The sequence below is a fragment of the Colossoma macropomum genome, unplaced genomic scaffold (genome assembly GCF_904425465.1).
Source record: "Colossoma macropomum unplaced genomic scaffold, Colossoma_macropomum, whole genome shotgun sequence".
NCBI lineage: Eukaryota > Metazoa > Chordata > Actinopteri > Characiformes > Serrasalmidae > Colossoma > Colossoma macropomum.
The window spans coordinates 26,458,426-26,482,551 of NW_023494793.1; the positions used below are offsets into that span (position 1 = coordinate 26,458,426).

Consider the following 24,126-nt stretch of genomic DNA (forward strand, 5'->3'; position numbering starts at 1 on the left):
TATGTATGTTTATTATTGCTCAACTAAGTGTAAGTCAAATTTCTCATTTATGGCTTAAATTATGAATGTTGTTTGTCTGCTCAGGAGGTTGGAAGAATGAAGATTGAGCTGTTTGCTGATGTTGTTCCTAAGACTGCAGAGAACTTTAGGTAAGACGGGGTCTTCAGTCTGTTAATGTTGCTTCACTTGCACACTTATATAGTCGTAAGAGAAAGTTTGAACGTCCCTGGTCAGATTACATGTTGAAAATAAGTTAACACATCCTCTACAGCAGTGGTTAGTGCCTGCAGATTTCAGCTCCAACCCTAGTTGACCCAGTCTGGTCCATCTAATCACTGCATTCTGAAGTCCTTTTTCACATTTCAGAGTTTTACATATTGAGAAAAATAAAACACAAAATATAAAATATAAACTCATGTAAAGGTGCCAGAATTTTTACCATATTTTATATTTTATATTATAATATGTTATGTCAGCATATAAACAGTAATTGTGCATTAAAATATGCAGAAGTGTGTTCTCTGAGGATGTGTTAACTCAATTTTACTTAGAAAATCAGCAAAACATGCCATTTTACTAGGAGCGTCCAAACTTCACAGCTGTATAGTGAAGCTGATGATGGTTTGGTTTGAATATTAGCTGGAAGATTCATATGACTAATGACCGTCTGTAGTGTAAAGATTGTTGATCTGTGTTTGAGCTGTATTGTTGCTCAGTGTCTGTACCCAGATTTGCATGTTGTTTTTGAAATAACATTAGAACTTTCGTGAAGTGCAAATCCACTGGCATCACTGCAGACGCTCGAGGCTGGTAATATGTAAAGCATGTTTGCTGTGTCTGTTTTGTGCTCCTTTCAGTGACACACCCTTGTATTGTCTTACAGGCAGTTCTGCACTGGGGAGTTCAGGTAACCTGGTCTGAGGATTCTAAACTCCGTCTCACGGGGCCAACTTGACACCTCTGTTGTGTTTTACTTATTTATTTCACACCTGACTTTAGGACTTTAGGAACTGTATACAAAATGACAGGTTTTGGTTGGATCACGTTTACACATGTTGAAATCATCTCACCTCAGATATTATAAGACACTTGTAATTCTTTAAAGAACCAAAAGAACTCACAATTTAAATATCACATTCATATTTAAATAAATATGAAATGAACACGAACACTACCACTGTTTACTTTTCAAATTATATCTATGTAAATATGACATGCAAAGATCAAGCAGTGTACACAGCAAAGGTCAAATATGAATGTCTCACTGCAGCAATGTGTACATATCCAGTTAATAGTCCATATCTGGTTATTGGAATTCTTAAAACAAAAGAAAATAATTTCATGTTATAGCAGTAAAAATGGTGAACCCTGATGCTCTTGAGTTTCACCTCGCTTGTCCTTCTCTGTTGGTTTCCTTCCCCATCCAAATTGTTTCCACAGGAAAGACGGTGTTCCGATTGGATACAAGGGTTGCACATTTCACAGGTAAGATTGAAATACGGAAGTTAGGTACACCTACCTTGTATCTACACTCATTGTCCATTTTATCAGCTCCACTTATCATATAGGTGCACTTTGGCGTTCTACAATTACACTGCATGCTTTGTTAGCCCCCTTTCACCCTGTTTCTCAATGGTCAGGACCCCCAAAGGACCACCGCAGAGCAGGTATTATTTGGGCGGCGGATCATTCTTAGCACTGCAGTGACACTGTCGTGGTGGTGGTGTGTTAGCATGTGTTGTGCTGGTACGAGTGGATCAGACAGAGGTTTTTAAACACCTCAGTGTCACTGCTGAACTGAGAGTAGTCCACCAACCAAAAATATCCAGCCAACAGCGTCCTGTGACCACTGATGAAGGACTAAAGGATGACCAACACAAACTGGGCAGCAACAGATGAACTACTGTCTCTGTCTTTACATCTGCAAGCTGTACCAATAATATAGATGACTCTAATAGAGTGGACAGTGAGTGGACACAGCGTTTTAAAAACTCAAGCAGCACTGCTGTGTCTGATCCACTCGCACCAGCACAACACACACCAACACACCACCACCATGTCAGTGTTACTGCAGTGCTGAGAATGATCCACCACCCAATAAAACCCTGCTCTGTGGTGGTCCTGTGGGGGTCCTGACCATAGATGAGCAGGGTTAAGGTGGGCCAACAAAGTATGCAGAGAAACAGATGGACTACAGTCTGTAATTATAGAACTACAAAGTGCACCTATATGGTAAGTGGAGCTGATAAAATGGACAGTGAGTTTAGATACAAGATAGGCGTACCTAATAAAGTGCTCAGTGAGTGTATATAACAGTGTTTTAATTTTGGAGTCGCTGTTCTTAAGTCTATATAATAACTTGTAGTACATTAGTATGCATGTTTAGTGTTACTTCACAGCTTTCAAATAGTTAATAGGACACTTAGAAGCTGTAGATAAAAATGACAAAATGAACGCTGAACAGAGCTATAAATTCTATAATGATTGTATAGCATTTAAATTACATTTCTAATAAAATAATATTCAGAATTCATCATTTTAAAATAGATATCAAGGCAAATAACTTTGCAAAAAAATGAATACATTTGAATAAATATCGTGTGTTATCATTTCATTCACTTCTTGTTCACAGAATTGTGTGTGTGTGTGTGTGTGTGTGTGTGTGTGTGTGTGTGTGTACACATACACAGACATTACAGAATAGTCTACTTTGTGGATCGTTTAGGTATGTGTTTGGTGAAACAAGACTGACTTCAGGTTCTCGTCGCATCCACAACATTGCCAAGTCAGCATAAACAAAAGCATCTTTGTCGAAGGCCTGTCACAATTATTACACAAATGCCTAAACACATTTATTTGAGATGATTGCATTTATTTATGATGATCGCAATTATTTAAGCTTAGCAGAAAAACCACAGTAAATGCATTCATTGAGTAACCTTGGGACTCATCAACGCACAAAAGATCTTCAAACTTGGTACCCTAACATGTTTAGAGGGCAGCATGAGTAATGACTCTTTATTTGTCAGCCATATAGCTAATTCTAATGAATGAATGTTGTTTTTTTGATTCACTCTGCACAGGATTCTATGCAACTGTAGACGTTTGAATAAACAGCAGGAAACAATATGGCAAATCAGTTCGTTTGGCCACTTTAGGCTTGTGTTTTAATAGTTGTGCACAATGCACCAAAAAAGACAATTAAATTGTTAATTGCAATTATTTATGTGACAGTAAATCGTCAGCTAAAATGTCATCATCGTGAAAATGGTCATTGTTCATGATGGTTATATTTGATTCACTCTTTGCTGAAAAAGCAGAAGCATGAAGCCTTTTCATCTCGTTTTTTAGCTGAAGTCACCCAAGGTTTTATTCTGCAAGGATTCACGTCAGGTTAAACAGAAGCCTCAATCAAACATTTTTTTTTGTATTTATTGTGCCTACTCTTTGCCTTTATTGACTTGTTTTCAGTTTTTCAAAGAAATCTGCTGGGATATTTTTCCACACCTCCAAAGTTCAGTCTTAGAAGTTGGTTGCATTTCCTGTTTTTACCAGAGTGGCAGTAGAGTGGACAAATGAAATACTGGTATTGATATTGATTTGACATTATGCTTAGTGTTTGGGTAGTTTCTTGTGAACTACATGAAGAGTTTTGTTAAAAAAAAATTTAATGATATACATTGTTAGGAGTGCTTTACACCTTTTTTCATATTTATCGCTGTGGTCGGAAGAAAACCTTGTATCTCCAAAATGGAAACTTTACAGGAGAAGGAAAAAAACCTACTTTACTTTTAATGTAAGTCAGTGGAGCCAGACTTTTTCCCCCCAAGTCATTTTGGGCCGTTTCTTTGGTCCATTCATCATGAAATTTACAAAATTGAATAAATGAAAGGACGGTCTTATTTATATTCTCTATAAATTCTCATCTGGCAGGACAAGGCCTTAAAAGGAGAGAGTGCACACAATTAGGCCTTTTTCTGGTTATACTTTCTGGTTGCCACTCTTAATGCAGCAAAATAAAACAGTCAAAGGCAGCAAACAGTGCATAGACCCCTTCACTGATGCAGTACTGCCTCAAACAAGCTGGCTATTGTGTTGATTGAAGTACAAGATAAATTTCAGCAATACAGTAGCAGAACACAGTGTGGCCTGCTGGAAAGCACCGACATGAAACAGGTTTGGTAAAAGGGAATCTTTAACTTGGTTATTAACATCTTTAACTTGGTTATTTAAAGAGGCACTCCTTTATTTAATCACGAGTGTCCATGCAGAGTTTCTATGTGAACAGTGACCTAATTGTCAGAATTTTTTTTTTTGTTATTTTGTGCAGTTGTTTCACCTAATATTTGCAGTATTAATTCTGGTACTGTGTTTAATCTAAAGACTAACAGCACAACCAAACATAAAGAAAGGGTTCATAAATGACTGTCACAGTATTAAGCTGACCTGGTTTTGTGTTTTGATATCCAGCAAGCTGTATGATGTGCTATTGTAATGTTGCTCCAATGTAATGTTACACTGTTACACTGTTTTGTTGTATAATTATACTAAAAGATTGAAGCTTCAGTTTTTTCCCTCACAAGTATACCATATACATAAATGCACTTCAAATCACACCACCACCTGTACATGTACTGTGTTTTTTTTGTTTTTGTTTGTTTTGTTTGTTTTTACAATCTTGATTTATGTGTTTTTACATGTAATTCTCACCCTCCAAATCATTTTTTTCTCTTTTAGGGTGATAAAGGACTTCATGATTCAAGGAGGTGACTTTGTTAATGTAAGTTTGAGCTGTTTATCTGAAGAAAGCAGGTCATGTTTTGTATTCGGTGCATGTGGATCACATGAGTGTTTGAGTTTGTGTCCGAAGAGTACACAGGGTGTGTTTAAGCTGGGAATTTGCTTAGGCTCTGGTGTATTTGAACTGTAGGTGCGGTAGTCTATATGAAACATGACATGGAACTGAAGCCACTGACCACATTTACAGTTCCTAAATATTGACCTTTCAGTTGTGCCCATGTGTGTGTGTGTATGTATATGTATGTATATATACATATATATATGTATGTGTGTGTGTGTGTGTGTGTGTGTGTGTATAAAAAACAGAAAGCAATGATCTACAGTTGACATTTATTAAATTGAAATCACTATAAACACAGTATCTTTAATGTTTCAACTAAATAATTGTATTGTTTTGTGTGTATGCATGCTTATTCTTTTGGTGCCTGCACACATGTTCTAAAAAGTTCCGACAGAAGCATGTATACCACAGAGTTACATCACCTTTCCTTTTAACGGCGCTCAGTAATCCTTTGGGAACTAAGCTAAGGACACAAGTTGTTGTAGTTGTGAAAGTAGAATTGTTCCCCATTCTTGTTTGATATAACACTTAAGCTGCGCAGCAGTCCAGGGTCTCCATCGTCATTGTCATGTTTTTAATCGAACACACACTTTCAGTGAGGGACAGATCTGGACTGCAGGCTGGCCAGTCTAGCACACGCTCTTTCTTACCATATAGCCACACTGTTTTAACACTTGCAGAAGGTGTTCTGGCAGTGTCTTGCTGAAACAAGCAGCAACGTCCCTGAAAAAGACGTCATCTAGATGGCAGCATAAGTTGTTCCAAAATGCATATGTACCCCTCAGCATTTATAATACCTTCTCAGATGTAGAAGTTACCCACTATTACACCCTTGTAACGTGACAGATGATGGCTTTTGAATTTTGTGCTGGTGACAGTCAGGATGGTCTTTTTCCTCTTTTCCTCACCCTGGAGAACAATTTGAAAGGCTGACTCGTCAGACCACAGCATGCTTTCCCACTGTGCACCAGTCCATCTCAGATGAGCTTTAGCCCAGAGAAGTCGGAGGTGTTTCTGGATGTTGTTAATAAATGGCTTCCGCTTTGCATAAAAGCGTAGAGTCTTAAATTGGCATTTGCAGATGTAGCAACGAACTGTGCTTACTGACCAGGGTTTTCCCAAGTATTCCTGAGCCCATATGATTATATTCATTACAGAAGCATGTCAGTTTTTAATGCAGTGCCATCTGAGTGATTGAAATTCAGGGTCATTCTACTTTGGTTTTCAGCCTTGCCCTACACACACAGACAATTGTCTGTTATTGCTGACTAGAATTTAGCAAGAAAAACAAAACTGTTTCCTGTCTGAATGATAAGCAATGCACGGAAGTGCATATAGACGGATAGCCAACCAGAATGCTAAACACAAAATCTTGATAATTGTGCCCAGCTTTGTCTGCAGAGAATATCACACACATCGTTTCTATGTGGGTGGAGCATCTGAGACAGAGAATAGGCAGTAAATTCAAAACAGGCTGTTTTTGCAGCTTGGTTTATATGTATGGACTGTACAGACTGTGGAGTGAATGGTACATTTTGAAACTATAAATTCTACATCTTTTATTTAAAAAAAAAAGGTAAGATTTTTTTTCTATGATATGGGTCCTTTAAAGAATAATTCAGTATAGTCAGTAGGGCTGCACGATATTGACATAAAATGCGATGTTCGATAAAGCTGTCCAATAACACAATGACAATATGAGAAGCGATCAAAAGCTGTTAAAATAATGTGTCTCTGGTTGGATTGAATGCAGGTGCAGACATTTTTTGGGATGTGTAAACAGAAATCTAACCTCTCTTTAAACAAATAGCAAAATACAAAATTACAAAAGTGCCGTTTACTATTCTGCAAAATAAAAAGAAGTGAAATACTAACAACTACTTACATCAGAACTTCAAGCGCATTTTTTGTGCACTGAAGGGCTGAGAAACAGTCAGCATTACCTCAAGAAGTTTTTCTGTAAAGACCACAAAACTAAATAAATATTTATTTTTTATAGACACAGAAGAACAAATACATATTCTTGTTTAATTTCAAGTAACGTTCCTGCTTTTGGTTGTAGTTAGGCACAGTGTTCTAAGGTAACAAGCTTCAGTAGCCCAGCTGGCTAGCAGAAAAAACAGTAGAGCCTGAGCTAGCCAGTGTGCTGCATGTTTTTCCCTTTGCTGCACTGGTTTGAGTTGAATTTCCATTAAAGCTGAGTTATGGGCCAACACTTTAAATTTTAGGTGAACAAAAACTACCTAAAGGGGATTTCGGAATTATTTTATTTATTTATTTATTTATACATAATTAAATGGTTAAGATGTAAACAGTGATTCAGAGTGGTTGATGTGAAGTGCTCCATTTCTAGTCAAACTTTAGAGAGTCAGAATTGTTCACAGTGGTGTTGATAGGAACCAGACGTCTGAAGTGTTTCATACCTCTGAAAGCTCCTTCATATAAAGTAAGTATATTAAATGGTTATGATTAATACCACATTGCCATATTTCTGATACTTTTGTGATAAAGCTTTGGCTTAAAATATGTTAATGGTGGAGGGATACTTGCAGGGCTAAGGCAAAATAGTCCCCAAAGAAAACTTATTTTTTCGGATTTACTACTATTTTATAATCATCAACTTTACATATAAAAACTTAGAAGACGTGTAGGTTCACTAGTCATTTTAGGTAGTAAGTGAAATGACTAAGGACATCATGACCTTGAACATCATGAAGAAATCAGTAAGGTAGTCAGTATGTTTCTCTACAATGTACCATTTCATTCACCTTTAAAGTACAAGTACTAAAGTAATTGTAAGTAGTTACCACCCACCTCTGGGTCATGTGATCAGTAAATCTATGAAGATTAGTTATGCAGTGGATACAGTATAAGGCTCTGTAATTCCTGGAGCGCTGGTGTCTGGTGGTTTAGTGATTTCCCTGCTCAAACACGTTCACTTAATTAGGCAAATAACAGTTTAACCAAGTGATTTTGAGCTGTGATGGACACCAGCCCTCCAGGACTGGAACTGAAGACGACTAGTAAAAGAGAACAAAATACAGTTTCTAATTTGCTCACAGAAAAAAGTTATATTTTTATAACTTTTTTTGCAGTTATGATTTTAAACTGTATTAATTCTATGCATCTGTCTTCACTCCAGGCTTCTTATTCTTGTTTACTTAAAGTTAAAAAGCTACAAATATGCCACTTTTCACTACGAAGATAAATGTAGTGTATCTTCAAGAGCTCATTAAGTGCCTAATTAGACAATGCTGTACTTATTGAGGGTACCTTTACATTTTACCCAGTAGGTGCCCTTCTTTCATACAGTGTACAGTCTGGCATTACTACAAAATACCAGTACAAATAGCGCACATCCTCACTCTCACACAAGTAAACACTGAGCCAATTTACTAACAGTTTACAAAAAGTTAAAAGACAAAGTGCAGTACAGCATACGTAAGGTAAGATGCATTATGTAAGGTAAGTAATAGTAACTGTCCCTAGATTACATGAAAGTTAATGCATGGTAAGAGATCTGGAGTCTTCAATCTTAAGGATATAGATAACGTTGACATTTCTCATAACTGAGTATCTCTGTGGGATGGATTTTACAGTGACTGTTCAGATTCTTGTGAAAATCACTGAGCCCCTCTAGTGGCCAGAATCATCACGTACAGCTTTAGTAACCAGTAAGTGGTCGCTGTCATAACAAAACCTAAGAAATCTGGAACTAAACTTTATTCTTTAAACTAAACTAAGCTAAAGCTGATGAGATAACGCTTTTTTGGTTTTTGGAAAAAAAGGAAATTCTTGCCGCCAATATAACTGGTTTTAAATAGTGTGCTAAGGCGCCTAAGACTTGTACAGTACTGTGTGTCTATGTGTACAGATTTCAAATAGAAACTTAACAGAAGTAAAAATATATTCTTAACTTGCAATAGAAGTTAATGTAACAAGATTTTTTTCTCCAGGTGATTTTTGGTTTTTACTGGTATGTTAATCATTGTTCATCATGAAATTTTAACAAATTTAACATTTGCATAGAGTAACCAGATTGGCAACATTTAATATACGAATAGCAGTAAAACTGGAATTGGCCCATTTCTTATTACATTTTAACGTAATAAAAGGACACCTGGCTTGTTCAAATAGTTTAAAGAAAATACGTCGGTAACAGTACTGTGCAAAAGTCTTTGGCAGTCTGGGAAAATATTCAAAGCTGTTTTTCTGAGCATAAAGCAGTTATTTGTTTAAAGAAACAGTAGAAACAGTAGAACAAATTAAAATACATAACTGAATAAATAACAAACTGTAGTTTTATATGTGTGAGTGTGTTAGCTTGCTTTGCTGAATCCATGATTTCCTACAGGGAGACGGTACAGGGATTTGCAGTATCTACAGGGGTCCATTCGCAGATGAAAACTTCAAACTGAAGCATTCTGCTCCTGGCCTGCTGTCTATGGTAAACAGTTCTCTCACTATCCAAATGTGAAGTGTTCTAATTGTTAGTGACACATAGACTGCATACATGTGTGAATGAAAGGACGTTGGTTTGATTGTGCTGGGCTTTAATGGGCGTGTATAATTCCTTTTAGTCACTGACTGCACCATTAACTGTTATGCAGGGTTTTACTAGAGCTGGGTGATTTGGCAAAAATGTGACAAAAAGTGAGCTGATTTGCATATGACAAGATCTGGGTGGGTGGTGAGAGTTAAGGCAAATACTGAAACTTTGTAGAAATTATGTATGTTGTGGCGCTACTACATTCCTTTTTTTCCTTCTCTGTTTCTGGCAACAGTATGTCAAACGTTTGACTTATTACCTCAAAATAACGGTATTATCTTCTTTATTGAAAAAAAATTGATCTTAAATTATGACTAATTGTCTGAAATGTGGACTTAATATCTAAATGACTCACTGCTTGAAATCATGACTTAGTATTTAAAAATAATGATTTTGTTCTAAATGTTTTGACATAGAATCTCAAAATAATGGCATACTATATTGAAATGACATTTCTTTGAATTTTGATTTAGTATCTCAGTATGACTCATTTTGTCAAAATAATGATATATTTCTCAACATTTTGACTTATTGTCTCCAAATAATAATAATATTATTTTTATATTACTCCAAATTAATTGCTTACTGTATCGAAATTTAATGTCATTATTTTGTTATTTTAGTAAGTCAAAATTTTGAGATACTGAGTCAAAATGTTGAGTAAGTCAGTCACTATTCCAACATAGCAAGTCAATATTTTGAGATACCAAATTGAAATTTTAACATACTGGTGCCCAGAACGAAAGGAGAAAAAATATTTTGTTCTCTTCCTGGTAGGAATGTGCTTCCATAACATTCACTGTACTTTCATACATACAACAAAAATTTTCTGTTGCATTGTAATGATGCTTGTGCTGGAGTATTTGAGGGACATTTAACTGATATTTAGTGATTTAAATTTTTTTCCCCACAATTTGGAAATATATTACTGGCTTACCTCTGGTCAGTGCAAAAACAGGACTTTTACCATTATGTGAACTTTGTCTCTTCACAGGCAAATAGTGGTCCAGGAACAAATGGCTGCCAGTTTTTCATCACTTGCACAAAGTGTGACTGGTTAGATGGGAAACACGTAGTATTTGGTGAGTGAAATAAAGTGAGCCATAGGTGGTGGCCTGTGGAACTCCACTGCATGGTGGGAAAGAAGAGCGTGTTTTACACATACACATGTCATCTAAACAGTTTAATATCTGCAAGGCCACATCAGATTCAGTGACACAGTCACACATAACAGAAGATTGTGTTAAAGACATAAAAAGCCTGCTCAGGAACTTCCTCCTGTTAAACTCAGATCATTTTTAGGGGTTACTGTTGGGTCCCAGGTCTGCTTGAAGTAAGGCTGCAGATTTTATCGTTTAGCTAACTGTTTTTTCAGTGCAACTAAGAATACCTTGATGTAACACAGGATGTTAGCTTATCATTTTAAAAGGCGTGTCAGTAATATCGCTAAGACATCTGCATTTTATATCTAAATATCTAAAACTTCTAACCCTATACGATGCTAAGAAATTAGTCCATGCTTTTATATTAGATTTGACTGCTGGTTGCCCTGCTGTTTCTAAATAGGCTTCAGTTAGATCAAAATAGCAGCTTACCAGGAAAAATAAGTCTGAACGTCTAACTCCGGTCAAGTCCGTTTACACTGCATGAGATCTGCATTGACTACAAGGTCATGCATATGACTTTTAAAGCCACTCAAGGTTTGATTCTGGTTTGTCTTCTTGATTTGTTGAAGCATTATGGTGCAGACCACTTCGCTAAGCTGAGGCAGGCTTACTGCAGACTGCTAGGATCACCTACAGCTCAGCTGGTAGAAGATCTTCATATGTAGCTCCTAATCTTTGGAGCGTTAACATGACATTCCAAAGAAACTTTAAGAGTGCAAGCTTGATTAATGTTTTTAAATTCCAGATTTAAAAAAACGTACATGTGCAGGCGAGCATATGCCTAGAGTATTTGGGGCTTGTTTGTGATTGCGCTGTTATTTCATTTATTCTTTATTCTTCTGTTTTCTTTATTTGGATCCCCATTAGCTTCCACAAAGTGGTTGCTAGTCTTCCTGGGTTCCACACAAAAGCAATTACAATGAAAAATAAAATAAACATCTTTACAAACATTCTGTATCATAAACAAGACAAAAACAAACAAAACTCAAGAATAAATCTGATACTCAACAAGATAATCAGTAACCAGTAATAACCTACAATTAAACCAAACATCAACAGTAGCACAATAACATCTGTATGAGGTTCATCAAATATTGTTTTAATAGCTTTTTAAAGGAAAATCTACTTTGATGTCAATAGGGAGCATATTCCAAGATAAACACGTCCTATAAAGAACAGTTCTCTTCATACAATTTGATTGTGGACTTGGCACCACCAGCTGACCAGAACTCACTTGTGTCACACTCATGACAAAAACCTGACAATACTCATTTTTCGCAAAAAAAACTTCGCGTATTCATGTGTAACTTTAGGTGTATTATTCCTAATAACTTTATGCATGATTAGCAGAAGACTAAACTTCAGTTTAGCCTCCACAGTTAGCCATGATAATCGTTTATGCATTTCACCCACATTAACACGGAAAGAACAATGAAGAGCTAATCTGGCAAATATTTCTTAGCAGCACTTGACCATACCACTGGGCAGTACTCCAGGTGTGACAAAACAAGTGATCGTGACTTTTAGGCCGTGATATTGTATCTCCTGAATGTTTTACTTAAATTCCTGTGTAAAACATGTTGAAATTTTCTAACTAGAAGGCAAAGTGTTACATAAGTACTATTATTATTAGTAATATTAGTCTCTAGGTTCCCACATTATTTGTGTGATTTAAATCTAAGTTTGTATTATTTATTTATTTTTTTTTAATCTTCGTTTTAGGTAAAGTGGTGGACGGTTTGCTAGTCATGAGAAAAATTGAGGTAAGCTTCTGATTTCACTGTGAGTGAGTCCACTTTGACAACCAGAACATCTGAATAATCCCATTTTTGTTCACTGTAGTCCAGCCATTCAGACTGCTATTCTTCCCTACAAAGCCGAAGTCCTGTGGGCTTGTAGAAACTCCACTAATTGGACCATTCTAGCTTTAAGTGTCTTTGAGGTCTCCTGAAAAAGAAAGCAACCTTGAATGTATTCTTATCAAGAGCTCAGGTTGTGTTGTGTTTGGTTTGTCAGCTGACTTGGTGAGCTTGGTTATAAACATATGCCATCTACATCCTATGATGTCATTCAGTGACCTACATTCAGTGCAGTCTGTAAATCACTGGACAGTCATTCAGCTTTTGTTGTTTTGGCTCTGTAGTCCTTCACACTGGATTTGAAATGAAATAACGATTGTTTATAGTCCCTCACATTAAAGGACAAAAATGTAATGGGACAAATTAACCCTATGTTTTTTTTTATTTTTATATATATATATATATAGTTTTTGTTTTTGTTTGTTTGTGAATCCTTTGCAGTTGATGGCCAGGCCTTTAATGTAGCTATTTTCAGTTTGCTTTTGGGGCTTTTGATTTTATTCTTCAGTAATTGAGATACATGCCAAATAGAGTTCTAGTAGGGTGATTGATTTGGTCAGTCACAAACCTCCCACTCCTTGGCCTAGAAAACCTCCATAGTTGCTTTAACGGTACGTTTTGGGTCATATTACTGCTGAAAGTACAGTCCATTCCGTTTTTAGAAATTTGGTTAGATTTGAGCAGTTTAAATGCTTCTGTACACTTCAGAACTCATGTTGAAGATCAGTAAAGATGAATGGGCCAGTTCCAACAACAGGCCATCTGCTAAAGTTATTGCCTAACTAGCTAGGCCAAGGTAGCTAACTTAAACATTAACTATTATTAACTTGGCTTGTAAATCATGACAACATAACAACCCATAAATATAAAGGAATAGATTCAAAAATTAAGGTAGAATTAAGTAGATACAGCCATATGCAGAAGTTTGGGTGCCCCTACAGAGAAGACACTTCTGTACATTTTAATAAGCAATTACTGTTTATTTGCTGAATTTAACATACTGTAAAAACCTAAATCTGACCAGTGCAAAGGTTATATGTTTATATTTTGTTTTCCAGAATGTTAAACTCAGCAAATGAATACAAACTGTGCACTTATTTAGGTTCGTTCCCATAGTCTTGAACTATGTCTGGCTCTCTGGGTCTGCAGATGGATGCATCTCAATTCCACAGGCTCATGATGAGGAAGTTTCCAATTCGCAATCTGAAGAACTTTTTTTTAAATTTTGTTTTCTTTTTTAAAGCACCTTTTAACAAACAGAAAACTGACTTTTCAGCTTTTGAGGCCTGCCTATGGTTTGCATCTTGTGGTCAACCCTCTGAGATTATGCTAGCCTATTATTCTCTGTATGGTATGCCATACATCCTGGATAGTGTTTTAACCTCCCTGTCGGTTTCTCTTCATGACTGAAAGTATTTGTTTATTCATCACTGTGGTCTCCTGTGTTGTTATGGTTTCAAATGCAGTCATGTTCTACAGAGCCAAAACAAGTAGTCACTGTCCAGTTACTCATGGACTGCACTGTATGCCTTCACTGTCAGAGAATCATTTTAAAGCATTGCTTATTTTAGTTATCTGTTGGTGAGCTCTGGTCACGGTTTTCAATGCAAATGAAGCCTTTGGTCTTGAAATGAAGTCAAATCAACAGATACTTTGGCTTTTTTTTAATGTAAATAAAAAAAAATGTAAATCATTAGTAATTTTTTCTCTTTACTTCTGTTGCAGAATGTGCCTACCGGACCCAACAACAAACCAAAACTACCCATAGTCATTGCCCAGTGTGGAGAGATGTAAATTTTTTTTATTTTTTTACCTTATTGTAATTACTGTGTATCTGCATGTGTGCAGACTTTTGATATATTTCTTTTGGAATAAAGAAATGAGATCATCTGATTTACTTTCTAATATACCAACAGTTGTCCTCTATCTGACTTTAAACAGCTAAAATCTAGTTCAGTTTCTAACTGACTAACAATGTGTAACTATGGTATCTATATCCTTCTCTAAATTCATAAAGTAGACATATAATAAATACAGTGGAGACAAGCACCTCCTGTTTCTCTAGAGGCATAAGAATACTTTGATTCTCCTATCCTTTGGATCACTTCACAATTATCCATTCACAATGTTGTTTGACTACTTTCTCTGCCAAGTATCCTTGAATAAACACCAGCCAAAGTTTTTGGAAGGAATGGTTGCGTTCCTTTTCTCATAAAGACTTCCATGATTATTAATGCCAGTGACATCTTACTGCAGCATATCTCCTTTGACCTGATATTGAAAAATGAAAATGCACCAATCAAAATGGTCCTGTTGTCACAGTTCTGAGTGCATCCAAACTTCAAAAAGCACCCACTCGAGCCGAAACCAAACTGACCCTTTTATTTTTGCTAGGAGTGTTATTTAATGCCAGTTCCTCACTGTTGAAATTTCTATTGTCTCTACTTCTTACCCTATCCCACATACTAACCTACTCTAAGGCCCACCCCCCGCCTTCTCCTCACCCTTCATGCCTTGGACCCTGTCCCCTCCAAACAAAAGAGCCCTTTCAGCTGAAGTGCAGGAAGAGTTTTGGGCTCGGTGGGAGGTTTCTGGGGTCAATGTTAAAGCCCGTCTTTGTGTGTGCGACAACAGGGCCTGGCCATTAACAACAAGCTCTTCACACATCGTCCAGCTTCTCCGCAACAGTGCCAGCGCACCATTTACATGACAAAAGGGGAGGGGGCGGTGTGGGACTGTCTCACAGTCGGCCAAGGGTCTGTCTCATTGCTGGCCGCAGAGTGCTTCCTTTTAAAATGCAGTGGGCAGAGCCAGTCTGGAGAGGATGTGGCTTTAAAACAGGCTTTGCTTCTATGTGAATTTGAAATTGTGAGTTTGTTTGGTGTATCAGTTACAGGGTTAAAAATAGACATAATATCTGGGCTGATGGTTCATACAATGCCACATTTCAGTGCCCGGTTGCCTTGGAAATGGAGTAGCTGCACTATGGTTTCAAATTGGCTTGTGCGAAAGGAGAGAAGGTCAATGGTTTGGCTGTAAATTCAGTGCATAAAATTAAGGTTTCATATCATTTCATACTAAGCTAATGTGTCAGGTGCATTTGACAGTGTCCACAGCAGCTAGTTAAGAATTTATCAGAGGGGGTTTCCCCTAAACAGAACATTACTAAAGGTTTTTATATATATATATACAGCCTCTGGTCTACTGCTTTTATGGTTTAATGTGCTGTTAACAGGGCCATCTCACGTAGCCTTTAATAACTCACACAAATTTCTCCGAGTTTCTGCATAATTTAGTTGTTGAGATGTAAACAGTCAGAGTGGTTTGATTTGAAACGGTTCACTGTAGAGAAACTTAACAAGTCTTCTTTTTTATCATGGTGGTGAAAAATGTTTTCTTTGGGTGCTTTTTTGCCGTATAAAGCCCTTCATATACCTTTCCACCATGGATGTATTTAAAATGTTTTAGGCCAGAACCTCATCACAAAACTTGTTAAACAGAGTCTCAGGCTTCAGGTAACACATTAATTCATGTAATAACCTTCTGTGAGGCAGCTTTTAGAGGCATTGAACTCTTCAGACGTCTGGTTCCCATCACCACCACTGTGAACAGTTCTGACTCTAAGTTTAAGGGCATTTTATACCAAACCACTCTGAATGACTTTGTTTTAGAATTGCATATTGATATCAGAATCATAGTTGTATCAGCAAATAATTACTAAAAAACAAACAAATAATAGAGTAGACCAATATTTGACTGTTTAATGTACAAATACAACATATTTTTGTACTCTGGAAAAACAGGATGTTTAGGTGATGGTGGGCTACTGTGCTAAAATATCTGCATTTTATTCATTTTTAGCATTTATAACTTTTTTTTTAGTTTGTCTAAAATGCTAATTCAAGTAGATGTAGTCACGCATTCTGTATTTTTTTAATGTTTATGTATCGGCATCTGCAATAGCAGACATGTACATGAAAAATATCGGATATCAGGCATCAGCTTCCGATTCCCATATCGGTGTATATGTACTTGTTTACATCTAAAATGTTTCTTCATGTAGTTTTTTCTTCAATTTATTTCGATTTAATCCAATTTCATAGCAAATTAGCTGTTTTATTGCAAATACATATGTCTCTTAAATAGCCAGGTGCTACATTAGAACTGTATGTGGGGGACTGGTTCAGCTGTCTCCATCATACCGATGCTTTCGCCGCTTTCGGAACGAACCAATCACAGGTGCGATGCGTAAAGATACGACATAACTGACAACGAAAGGACCCAATAAGCTTGAGAGAACAGATCTACGTCCTCCAAAAAAAGAGTATGCCAACCAATCAGAAGAGAGAGTGGGAGGGCCGCTCAAAGATATCCTCCAGTGTCGTTTCTGATTCCGTCCAGTTCGATCGGCAACGGGAGCGGAGAAAGGAAAGCTGAGAGCCCGAAGGCAGTAGCCCCCACCACCGCCGGCCCAAGTTACCATCTAGCACCGGGAAAATACACTAGAGAGCCACCGCCGGCTTTACCAACAAGGAACCACCATGAGCAGCGAGGCCGAAACACAGCAGCCGCCGCAGCCTGCCGCCGACGCGGAGAGCCCGTCCAACCCGGCAGCTGCAGCTACCGCGGGGGATAAGAAGGTCATCGGTAAGGCAGCTAGCGTTAGTCGTAACTTGCCTACAATCGCTCGTTAGCTGCTGTGCTTGTAGATCAGGGCTGGAAAGCTCGTGTATTGCTGAGACTGGTGTTGGTTTCTCAGCAGTCATAATGACTATTCTTGTTAACGTTAATTGAAGAAACACGTTAACAAATCGTTACCGATTTTCTGTCTAGTATAGTCGCTCAGTCGAAACGGCTAACGTGGCTATGTAAAACATTTTTTCTCATTTTACCAGCTAGCCAGCAACGTCTCTGTCGCAATGTGTCTCTGCTGATGACCACAACACTCGTCAAATGGTGAACTTTTAGAAGTAATGCTGGCCTCATTAACGGCAGTTAACTTCAGCTGGTCAAACGTAAAAATGTGACGGTTCATTTTGTTGGCGGTTCGGGGTTTTTAACCGAATAACGTTCTACATTCTGTCCGCGCGCCGCGCTGGTTCAAAAATCGCCGCTTGGTCGAGCGGATAGCTTACTAGCTAACTCTGCTAACACGAGGCCTGTGAGTGTGACCACACCGGCCGGCTACTCGGCAAGCTAGGTTAGCTACACTAGCCAGCTTCCGAGAACGGTGGCTTGGTTTGGACCGACTTCTGTCTCCAGAATTACACTAGTTTATACGACTAGTTATGTGGCTTATTTGTAGAATGGCTAAAATGTCGCATTCGACTTGAGTCCAGCGATGAGGAGTTGGTGTAAATTGCTGTCCAGCGTTTTCGTCGCTATTAGCCAGCTAGGTGCGTTTGGCCTTGATCGTGACCCCCTTCTACCTCCGCGTTACGGAGATCACCAGGCTAGCTAATTAGCTACCTAACGAGCAGCCAGGGACCCCGAGCTACTCACTGTCGGATAAAAAGGAATAATGTGCTATTAAAATATTAATTGTTTGATCATTAATGCCGTATTAGTAGCCGTTGGCGAAATGATTGGCCAAACGTACTACGCTATTCACGAAACTGAATTTGGCTCCTTGTTCGAATTTTCCCATTCCACCTTAAATAGTGAAGCAGTTACATTCTGGTGGCTCAGGCACCATTTAAGGTGGAACAGGAAAACTCAAACTAGAGTTTGGCTAATAGGAAGCCGATTTCAGCCTCATAAGCTAACTGTACTCTTTGTTTGCCTGCTGGCCTTCGTCTGAACCTGGCCGAGCTAGCCAAGTTAACTCATTCCCAGCGAAACAAAAACATAGCTAACGTGAGACGACCGTCCAAATCACTCATGTCTTTTAAAACTGCGACCGTTTACCGAATTTTAGTCAGCCAGGACTCCAGCTCGATAAGGTGAAGCTACGTTAACTTAGCTTTCCCAGTTTACCGTTCCCAAAATGTCCGCCGCGCTGCTCAGATGATGGGGATTTCTTTTGTCTAAGCGTCGAGCGCACACGGTTCGGGCTCAGCCCGGCGAGCTAAATTGAGGCGCGTCGCTCCGCGATAAAACGATGAACGTGAAAACACGACAGTCGTTTGTAACTCGTCTAGCTGTGGGTCTAACACAGAAAGAAAATGTGTTTTTTTTTCTAACTGGCGCTTGTCCAACCACATGGTTGAGGCTAGTGGCTAACTGGCTACTATGCTGAACGTAGCATCCTAAAGCGCAGCAGCAGTGTTGCTAGCTAGTTAGCAAGCCAGCTAACGCTATTTAGTATCTTAGCTCGCAAACTTCGATTTTTTTTAACACCTGAGATGTTGGAGTTGTTTTGTCACCTTACTTAAATTCTTACTCGATACAAGAGACTTTACTCAGTTCGTGTGTTTTGTGAGGTAAAGTCAGATCCGCCTCGGAACAGGAACGTGTTACACCACGTGTAACTTGAAGAATGTCTTCCTTATTTCACTCTGTCTCGTTTCCTTGATCTAATGAGTCAATGCGACCCAGCTCGGTGATGGTAGCTAGAGCAGTTTATGAGGAGTATTAACCTGGACCTAGAGCGACTGGTTTAAAGGATCTATATCATAACACATTTTCCTCACTGTATTAAAATAACATTAATCTTCCTTCATTTACGTTGAAGTTATAAGTAGTGTTTCTCTCTGAATTGCCTTGTGAATGAGGCACAATTCAGAACAGAGACTGAATAGATTGTTTCTTTAAAGCACAATAAATAAGTGTCTTTTAATCTTAAGATTTAAAGAGGTGTTGAAAATGGACTCTTTTTGGGACCATATAACCACACAAGTGGACCTCAAATAAAATGTAGAGTATTGGTTTCAAGACTGCGCTCACAGTTTAATTTTGACTACACGCTCATAGCAGACCCATGTAGGATCTGTTCTTCAGAAATGGCCAAGCAAGTTATTTTCTGAAGAAAGTCTCTTGATATGAGCAGCTGGCCATGCAGAGCAGTGGTTTTACATCAGAGTCTATAAACAGCACGACAGTTGGAGGTTATAAATAGATTCCCTCTAAATGTCTTCTTAGATTTTGGCAATGGTTCTGGGTTCCTTTTCTTCATAGCTGTGCCGTTTGCGTTTTCACATGAGGCACAGACTCTCTCCTGTTCACCGTTTATATAAACATTCCAAAGGTGTTTGCTAATTTTTCAATTTTTACTCCCTTTTTAGCAACAAAGGTCCTGGGGACAGTGAAATGGTTCAACGTAAGGAATGGCTATGGTTTCATCAACAGGTAAACGGCTTGCAACCCTCAGACACCAGCTATTATGTGTGTGTCAGGGAACATCCTCAATCCTATTAGAGCTTTGAAATGCTTATAGCCAGAATGCTGACTACTCTGGCAGGAGCACACTACTGTTTACTTGAGTCTTAATCACTGTCTAAAGCCAGTTGGTTCATGTTTATCTCAATTAACTGTGTCTTGTGTCTCTATTGCTAATATAATCAGTGTCTGTCTTCCTCTATTAATTTTTTGTTTGTTTATTTATTTATTTATTTATTTAAAGGAATGATACAAAAGAAGATGTCTTTGTACACCAGGTAAATAGTTGCCACATCTTTTCTGGCTTTGCATATATCACTATAAAGAACAAAGTAGATGGTTTGGTATAATGCCTCATACTTGGTTTTTGCTTGTCCCCAGACTGCCATAAAGAAGAATAACCCAAGGAAATACCTTCGCAGTGTTGGGGATGGAGAGACTGTGGAGTTTGATGTGGTTGAAGGGGAAAAGGTGGGGTTCGTTTCTTGCTTTTGACTATGTTAAAGTTCCATCTCAAACTTAAGGGAGTTAATTTAGTAGAGCATTTATGTATTCAATAAACTAAATTGTATTTCTCAGTTGTCCCAGTTATAGAAGCTGCGGTGTCTGTTACACAGTTTTGGGAGCACCTATACATTAATTAGGCTATGATATCTGCTCAAAGTGTGTGCTGCTAAACCATTCAAAACACATTTTATGGAGAGCAAACATAATTACTTGATCTCCCAACTTTACCAATATGGCTCAGTATAATTGGGCAACTTAACATTAACCTTCACCGTGGTTAGGTTTGCATTGCAAGCCTTATTGCTCATTTCAATTTATTAGCATCTGGTATTGCTGTTTTGCTTTTTCATATTTGTTTGTGGCTCATCTATGATTGAACACGTGACCCAAAAGAACCTGGATGCACATTTTCACATTTTGTCAAATTAACCACAGCCAACACTGGTTGACATTAATTTTGGAGAGTGATAAATTGTAGATGTTAATTCCTATTTAAATGAAAGCAGCTATGTTGAGCACATTGAATGTCTAACATGCAAAATAATGGATTTGGATCTTCTCTGTAATATGAACATAGCCAATGACTATCACAGCAATATTACATCAATATTAAAACTTTTCTCCAGGGTGCTGAGGCAGCCAACGTTACCGGGCCTGGTGGTGTCCCCGTTCAAGGGAGCAAATATGCGGCCGACAGAAACCGGTACAGGCGGTACCCACGCAGGAGAGGGCCCCCTCGTGACTACCAGGAGAACTACCAGAGCGACGGGGAGGGAGAGGTGCGTGAGAAGAGGGAGGGCGGAGAGAGTGCACCTGAGGGCGACCAGCAGCAGCGAAAGCCCTCCTTCCCCGGCAGGCGACGCTATCCCCCATACTACGTCAGAAGGCGCTATGGGCGCAGGCCCCCCTATACCAACGCACCCCCCAGGGGAGAAATGACCGAGGTATGCTGGCAGCAGAGCAACTGAGATGAGGATGGATAAAAGCTATTAAAAGTTTGTTTTAGATGCCGTTTTAGAACATTGATTCCCAATCGTGGCCCTAGAGCATTTTGGTGTTTCCCTTACTCTAACATACTTTTTTTAACTAATTAACAAGCACTTTGAATTAAAGTGTCTCTTGGAGCAGAGATTATGCTTAAAAATGAAAAAGGAGTTCTCCAGTACCAGCACTAGAACCGTTAAGTCTGAAGGATATTATTTGTGACTAATTGTACCTGTAGTCATAAGTTCCTTGGCAAATGCCATTACTTCTGGACTTACAAAACGAATATTGTGGAAAATATATTTAATTGATTGCACTGTTATTGTTGGTAACTGCCAGCAGTGGGAAAAGGAAGATCTGCTGTGATTTGTATGTGTAATTTTCTTTTCGTCATGTGTTTTTTTTTTAGAGTGGGGAAGGTGATGAGAACCAGGGTGGACCAGACCAGGGCAACAAACCAGTGAGGCAGAACTACTACAGAGGCTTCCGACCAAGGTTCAGACCAAGGTTTGCATGTTGTGTTTGCTGCAATGAGGCTGCAGCCCTGAGATGATGACATTTGGCTGACCTAAACTTGGCAGTCATGGTTTGGCCTCTGATAAAACTGATCACTGACGCTGATCATTAATGGTATGTGGGCTGTCACTGCCATACATGCCTGAGAACCCATAAGCACAACTGGATGGATGGCTTACTTCCTTTCATTCTGCTGATGCCGAATGTGGCTGCCTGTTAGGTCCTCTGTACAAAATGGGTCCTTTAGTATTGTTCAGCTATGTGTGATCAACAGCTTGAAAAGATGCCATCAGTAACACATAGGAAGTATGGTAGCCCTGACCTAGATGATGTCTAGGAATTGGAAGTGACTAACTGCCACACCAAGTCAATTAAGTGTATACAGTTTTCATGATTTTTAAATGACTTTTTTTAAAACGTCCCCATATCTAGTGGTACCATAGAACATGAAGTAGCTGTCTTCTTAAATTCATGTGATGGGTAAGTGACATGGTGGTTCGTGTGTCTGCGGCAGGGGTCCACCCCGTCCCCGGCCGGCGCGGGAAGGGGAAGAGGACAAGGAGAACCAGGGTGAGGGCGGCCAAAATCAGGAGCCCCGCCAGCGCCGCTATCGCCGCAACTTCAACTACCGCCGCAGACGGGCCCAGACCACCAAGCCTCAGGACGGCAAGGACAGCAAGGCAGCCGAAGCATCCGCTGACAAATCAGCCGCTCCCGAAGCCGAACAAGGCGGGGCCGAGTAAAACATCCGCTGCCGGCTTCACCATCTTGCACCATCCTGCCGGGTTGGTTTCACAGTTTTCTTCTGCTTTTATAGACCAGGTTCGGTGATCCCACCAGTTATCAGTCGCTTTCTGAACTCAAACTGGAAAATGTATAGTGGAACGGTGGGCAACCCAAAATGCATAGAAGAAGGTTCTAGTAGAACCAAATCGCAGGATTCTTAAAATGAATTGGTGAACACCCTAACCGTTGACAAATTGCTATGCTATGACTACACTGATTTCAGCCCTTGGCGCAGATATTTTTAGATCATGCGACTGTTGGTAAGGTGGTGCTTACTGCTGGGGCCTTGTTGAATGTGTTGCAGATCTAAGAATGTGAGGGGTCCCGTTGGCTTTATGTATTAAAATGACTTTCCTCAGAAAATGCAGTCCCATTTAGGAAGTGCCAAGAGAAACAAGGCCACCCCCTTGACTAACCCATAATTGTTAGTGAGACAAAAAGACTTGCATTGAAATGTTTTTTCAGAAGTCTGAGGTGTTTGTACTACTCAAATGACAGTCCACAGCTTATTCTGGATCTCATTTTCTAAAATCATTCTAATAATATTCTGGCAGCTGTTCTGCATTGATTATACATTCAATATATTGACAGCAACATGAACATGAATTGTGTTTTATATAATGCACAATAACAATCAGGTAATGTGGAGACTAACAAGAAAATTGTAGCAGCAGCCAGACCCAGTACTCTGGCTTCATAAAGGCATGCTCTAGACTTTTAATTCAAATATTTAAGGCATTTGAGAATGTATATGCCATCACTGCTTGTTAAAACCATCCCAACTGCCTGAATGTAATTGTCAGATGTTTAACATCATGTCCATGTATAATGCTCTGGTTTAACTGCTTTCACTGGAAAGGGAAGGGCAAATGCCACAAGGGATGGCATCTTGGTATATTGCCCAGCTCAGTTAAACTCTGATTGCCCTGGAGCAGTGCTTCAGTTTGCACTTTCCATTGACACAAGGCTGGATCAGCCTGTTCAGTGACGGCATGAGCTAATGCCGCGGATCTGATAAAGCAAACTAAATGCCTGGCCCAAGCACACTCTATTGTGCTGTTGGCATTGCCATCACTGGGCAACATTTTCTCTGCCTGGTAGTTTCAAATTGAGCACTAGTTGCAAAGACAGTGCCCTACAGTAGCTTTGCAGACTTGGCATTGTTGACTTTAGTTGAAGCTGAATGTTAACGCTTTGTTTTGCTTTGTATTCTAGTTTTTGTCAACAAGAAGAAGAAGAAACATCCAAGATCTGAGCAATAAGAACCAGATTTGACCTGACGATCGTCTAAGCTTGCAACATGCGTTTGACCAGATTACCACCGATTGCCTGCAGAATCTATGCAGACCTGTTTTTTTTTTTCCATTCTTTTTATGTGACAGCTAAAAGTTTTGGGGAAACAGCAGATGTTTTTCTAAATCGGTCTTAAGTTTTTACACCAAATGGTTTTTAAAAGAAGTAATTTGATATCTGGTCAGTTTGACATTTTTAAATAACTTTTTATGTATCCAAACATGAATTTTAACAAAAGGCAAGCTCAAAATAAAAGACAAAGACGAAGTTTCTCCATGAGTTTCTCTT

General features: G+C 38.8%; 2 protein-coding genes across 4 annotated transcripts in view; both read left to right on the plus strand.

The window, feature by feature from the left end:
- The window catches only part of ppih (peptidylprolyl isomerase H (cyclophilin H)), a 39,240-nt gene extending 24,890 nt beyond the window's left edge, over window positions 1-14,350 (plus strand). For both annotated transcript variants that reach the window (XM_036578984.1, XM_036578985.1), the window contains exons 2-9: window positions 85-149; window positions 884-907; window positions 1,441-1,485; window positions 4,738-4,780; window positions 9,216-9,308; window positions 10,405-10,492; window positions 12,299-12,339; window positions 14,161-14,350. In XM_036578984.1, the coding sequence (XP_036434877.1) occupies window positions 85-149; window positions 884-907; window positions 1,441-1,485; window positions 4,738-4,780; window positions 9,216-9,308; window positions 10,405-10,492; window positions 12,299-12,339; window positions 14,161-14,229 (468 nt within the window). In that variant the 3' untranslated portion in view covers window positions 14,230-14,350. The remainder of the gene's footprint in view (window positions 1-84; window positions 150-883; window positions 908-1,440; window positions 1,486-4,737; window positions 4,781-9,215; window positions 9,309-10,404; window positions 10,493-12,298; window positions 12,340-14,160) is intronic.
- A 2,474-nt stretch (window positions 14,351-16,824) lies between these two features.
- Window positions 16,825-24,114, plus strand: ybx1 (Y box binding protein 1). 2 transcript variants are annotated; one of them, XM_036578988.1, is made up of 8 exons: window positions 16,825-17,082; window positions 19,659-19,722; window positions 19,997-20,030; window positions 20,134-20,223; window positions 20,886-21,203; window positions 21,653-21,750; window positions 22,274-22,544; window positions 23,761-24,114. In XM_036578988.1, exons 1-7 carry the CDS (start codon window positions 16,977-16,979, stop codon window positions 22,500-22,502), a joined length of 939 nt encoding a protein of 312 aa, XP_036434881.1. In that variant the 5' UTR covers window positions 16,825-16,976; the 3' UTR covers window positions 22,503-22,544; window positions 23,761-24,114. The 2 variants fall into 2 exon arrangements, with proteins under 2 accessions (XP_036434881.1, XP_036434882.1); XM_036578989.1 differs by having other exon boundaries at window positions 21,653-21,738.
- Window positions 24,115-24,126: the final 12 nt, after the last annotated feature.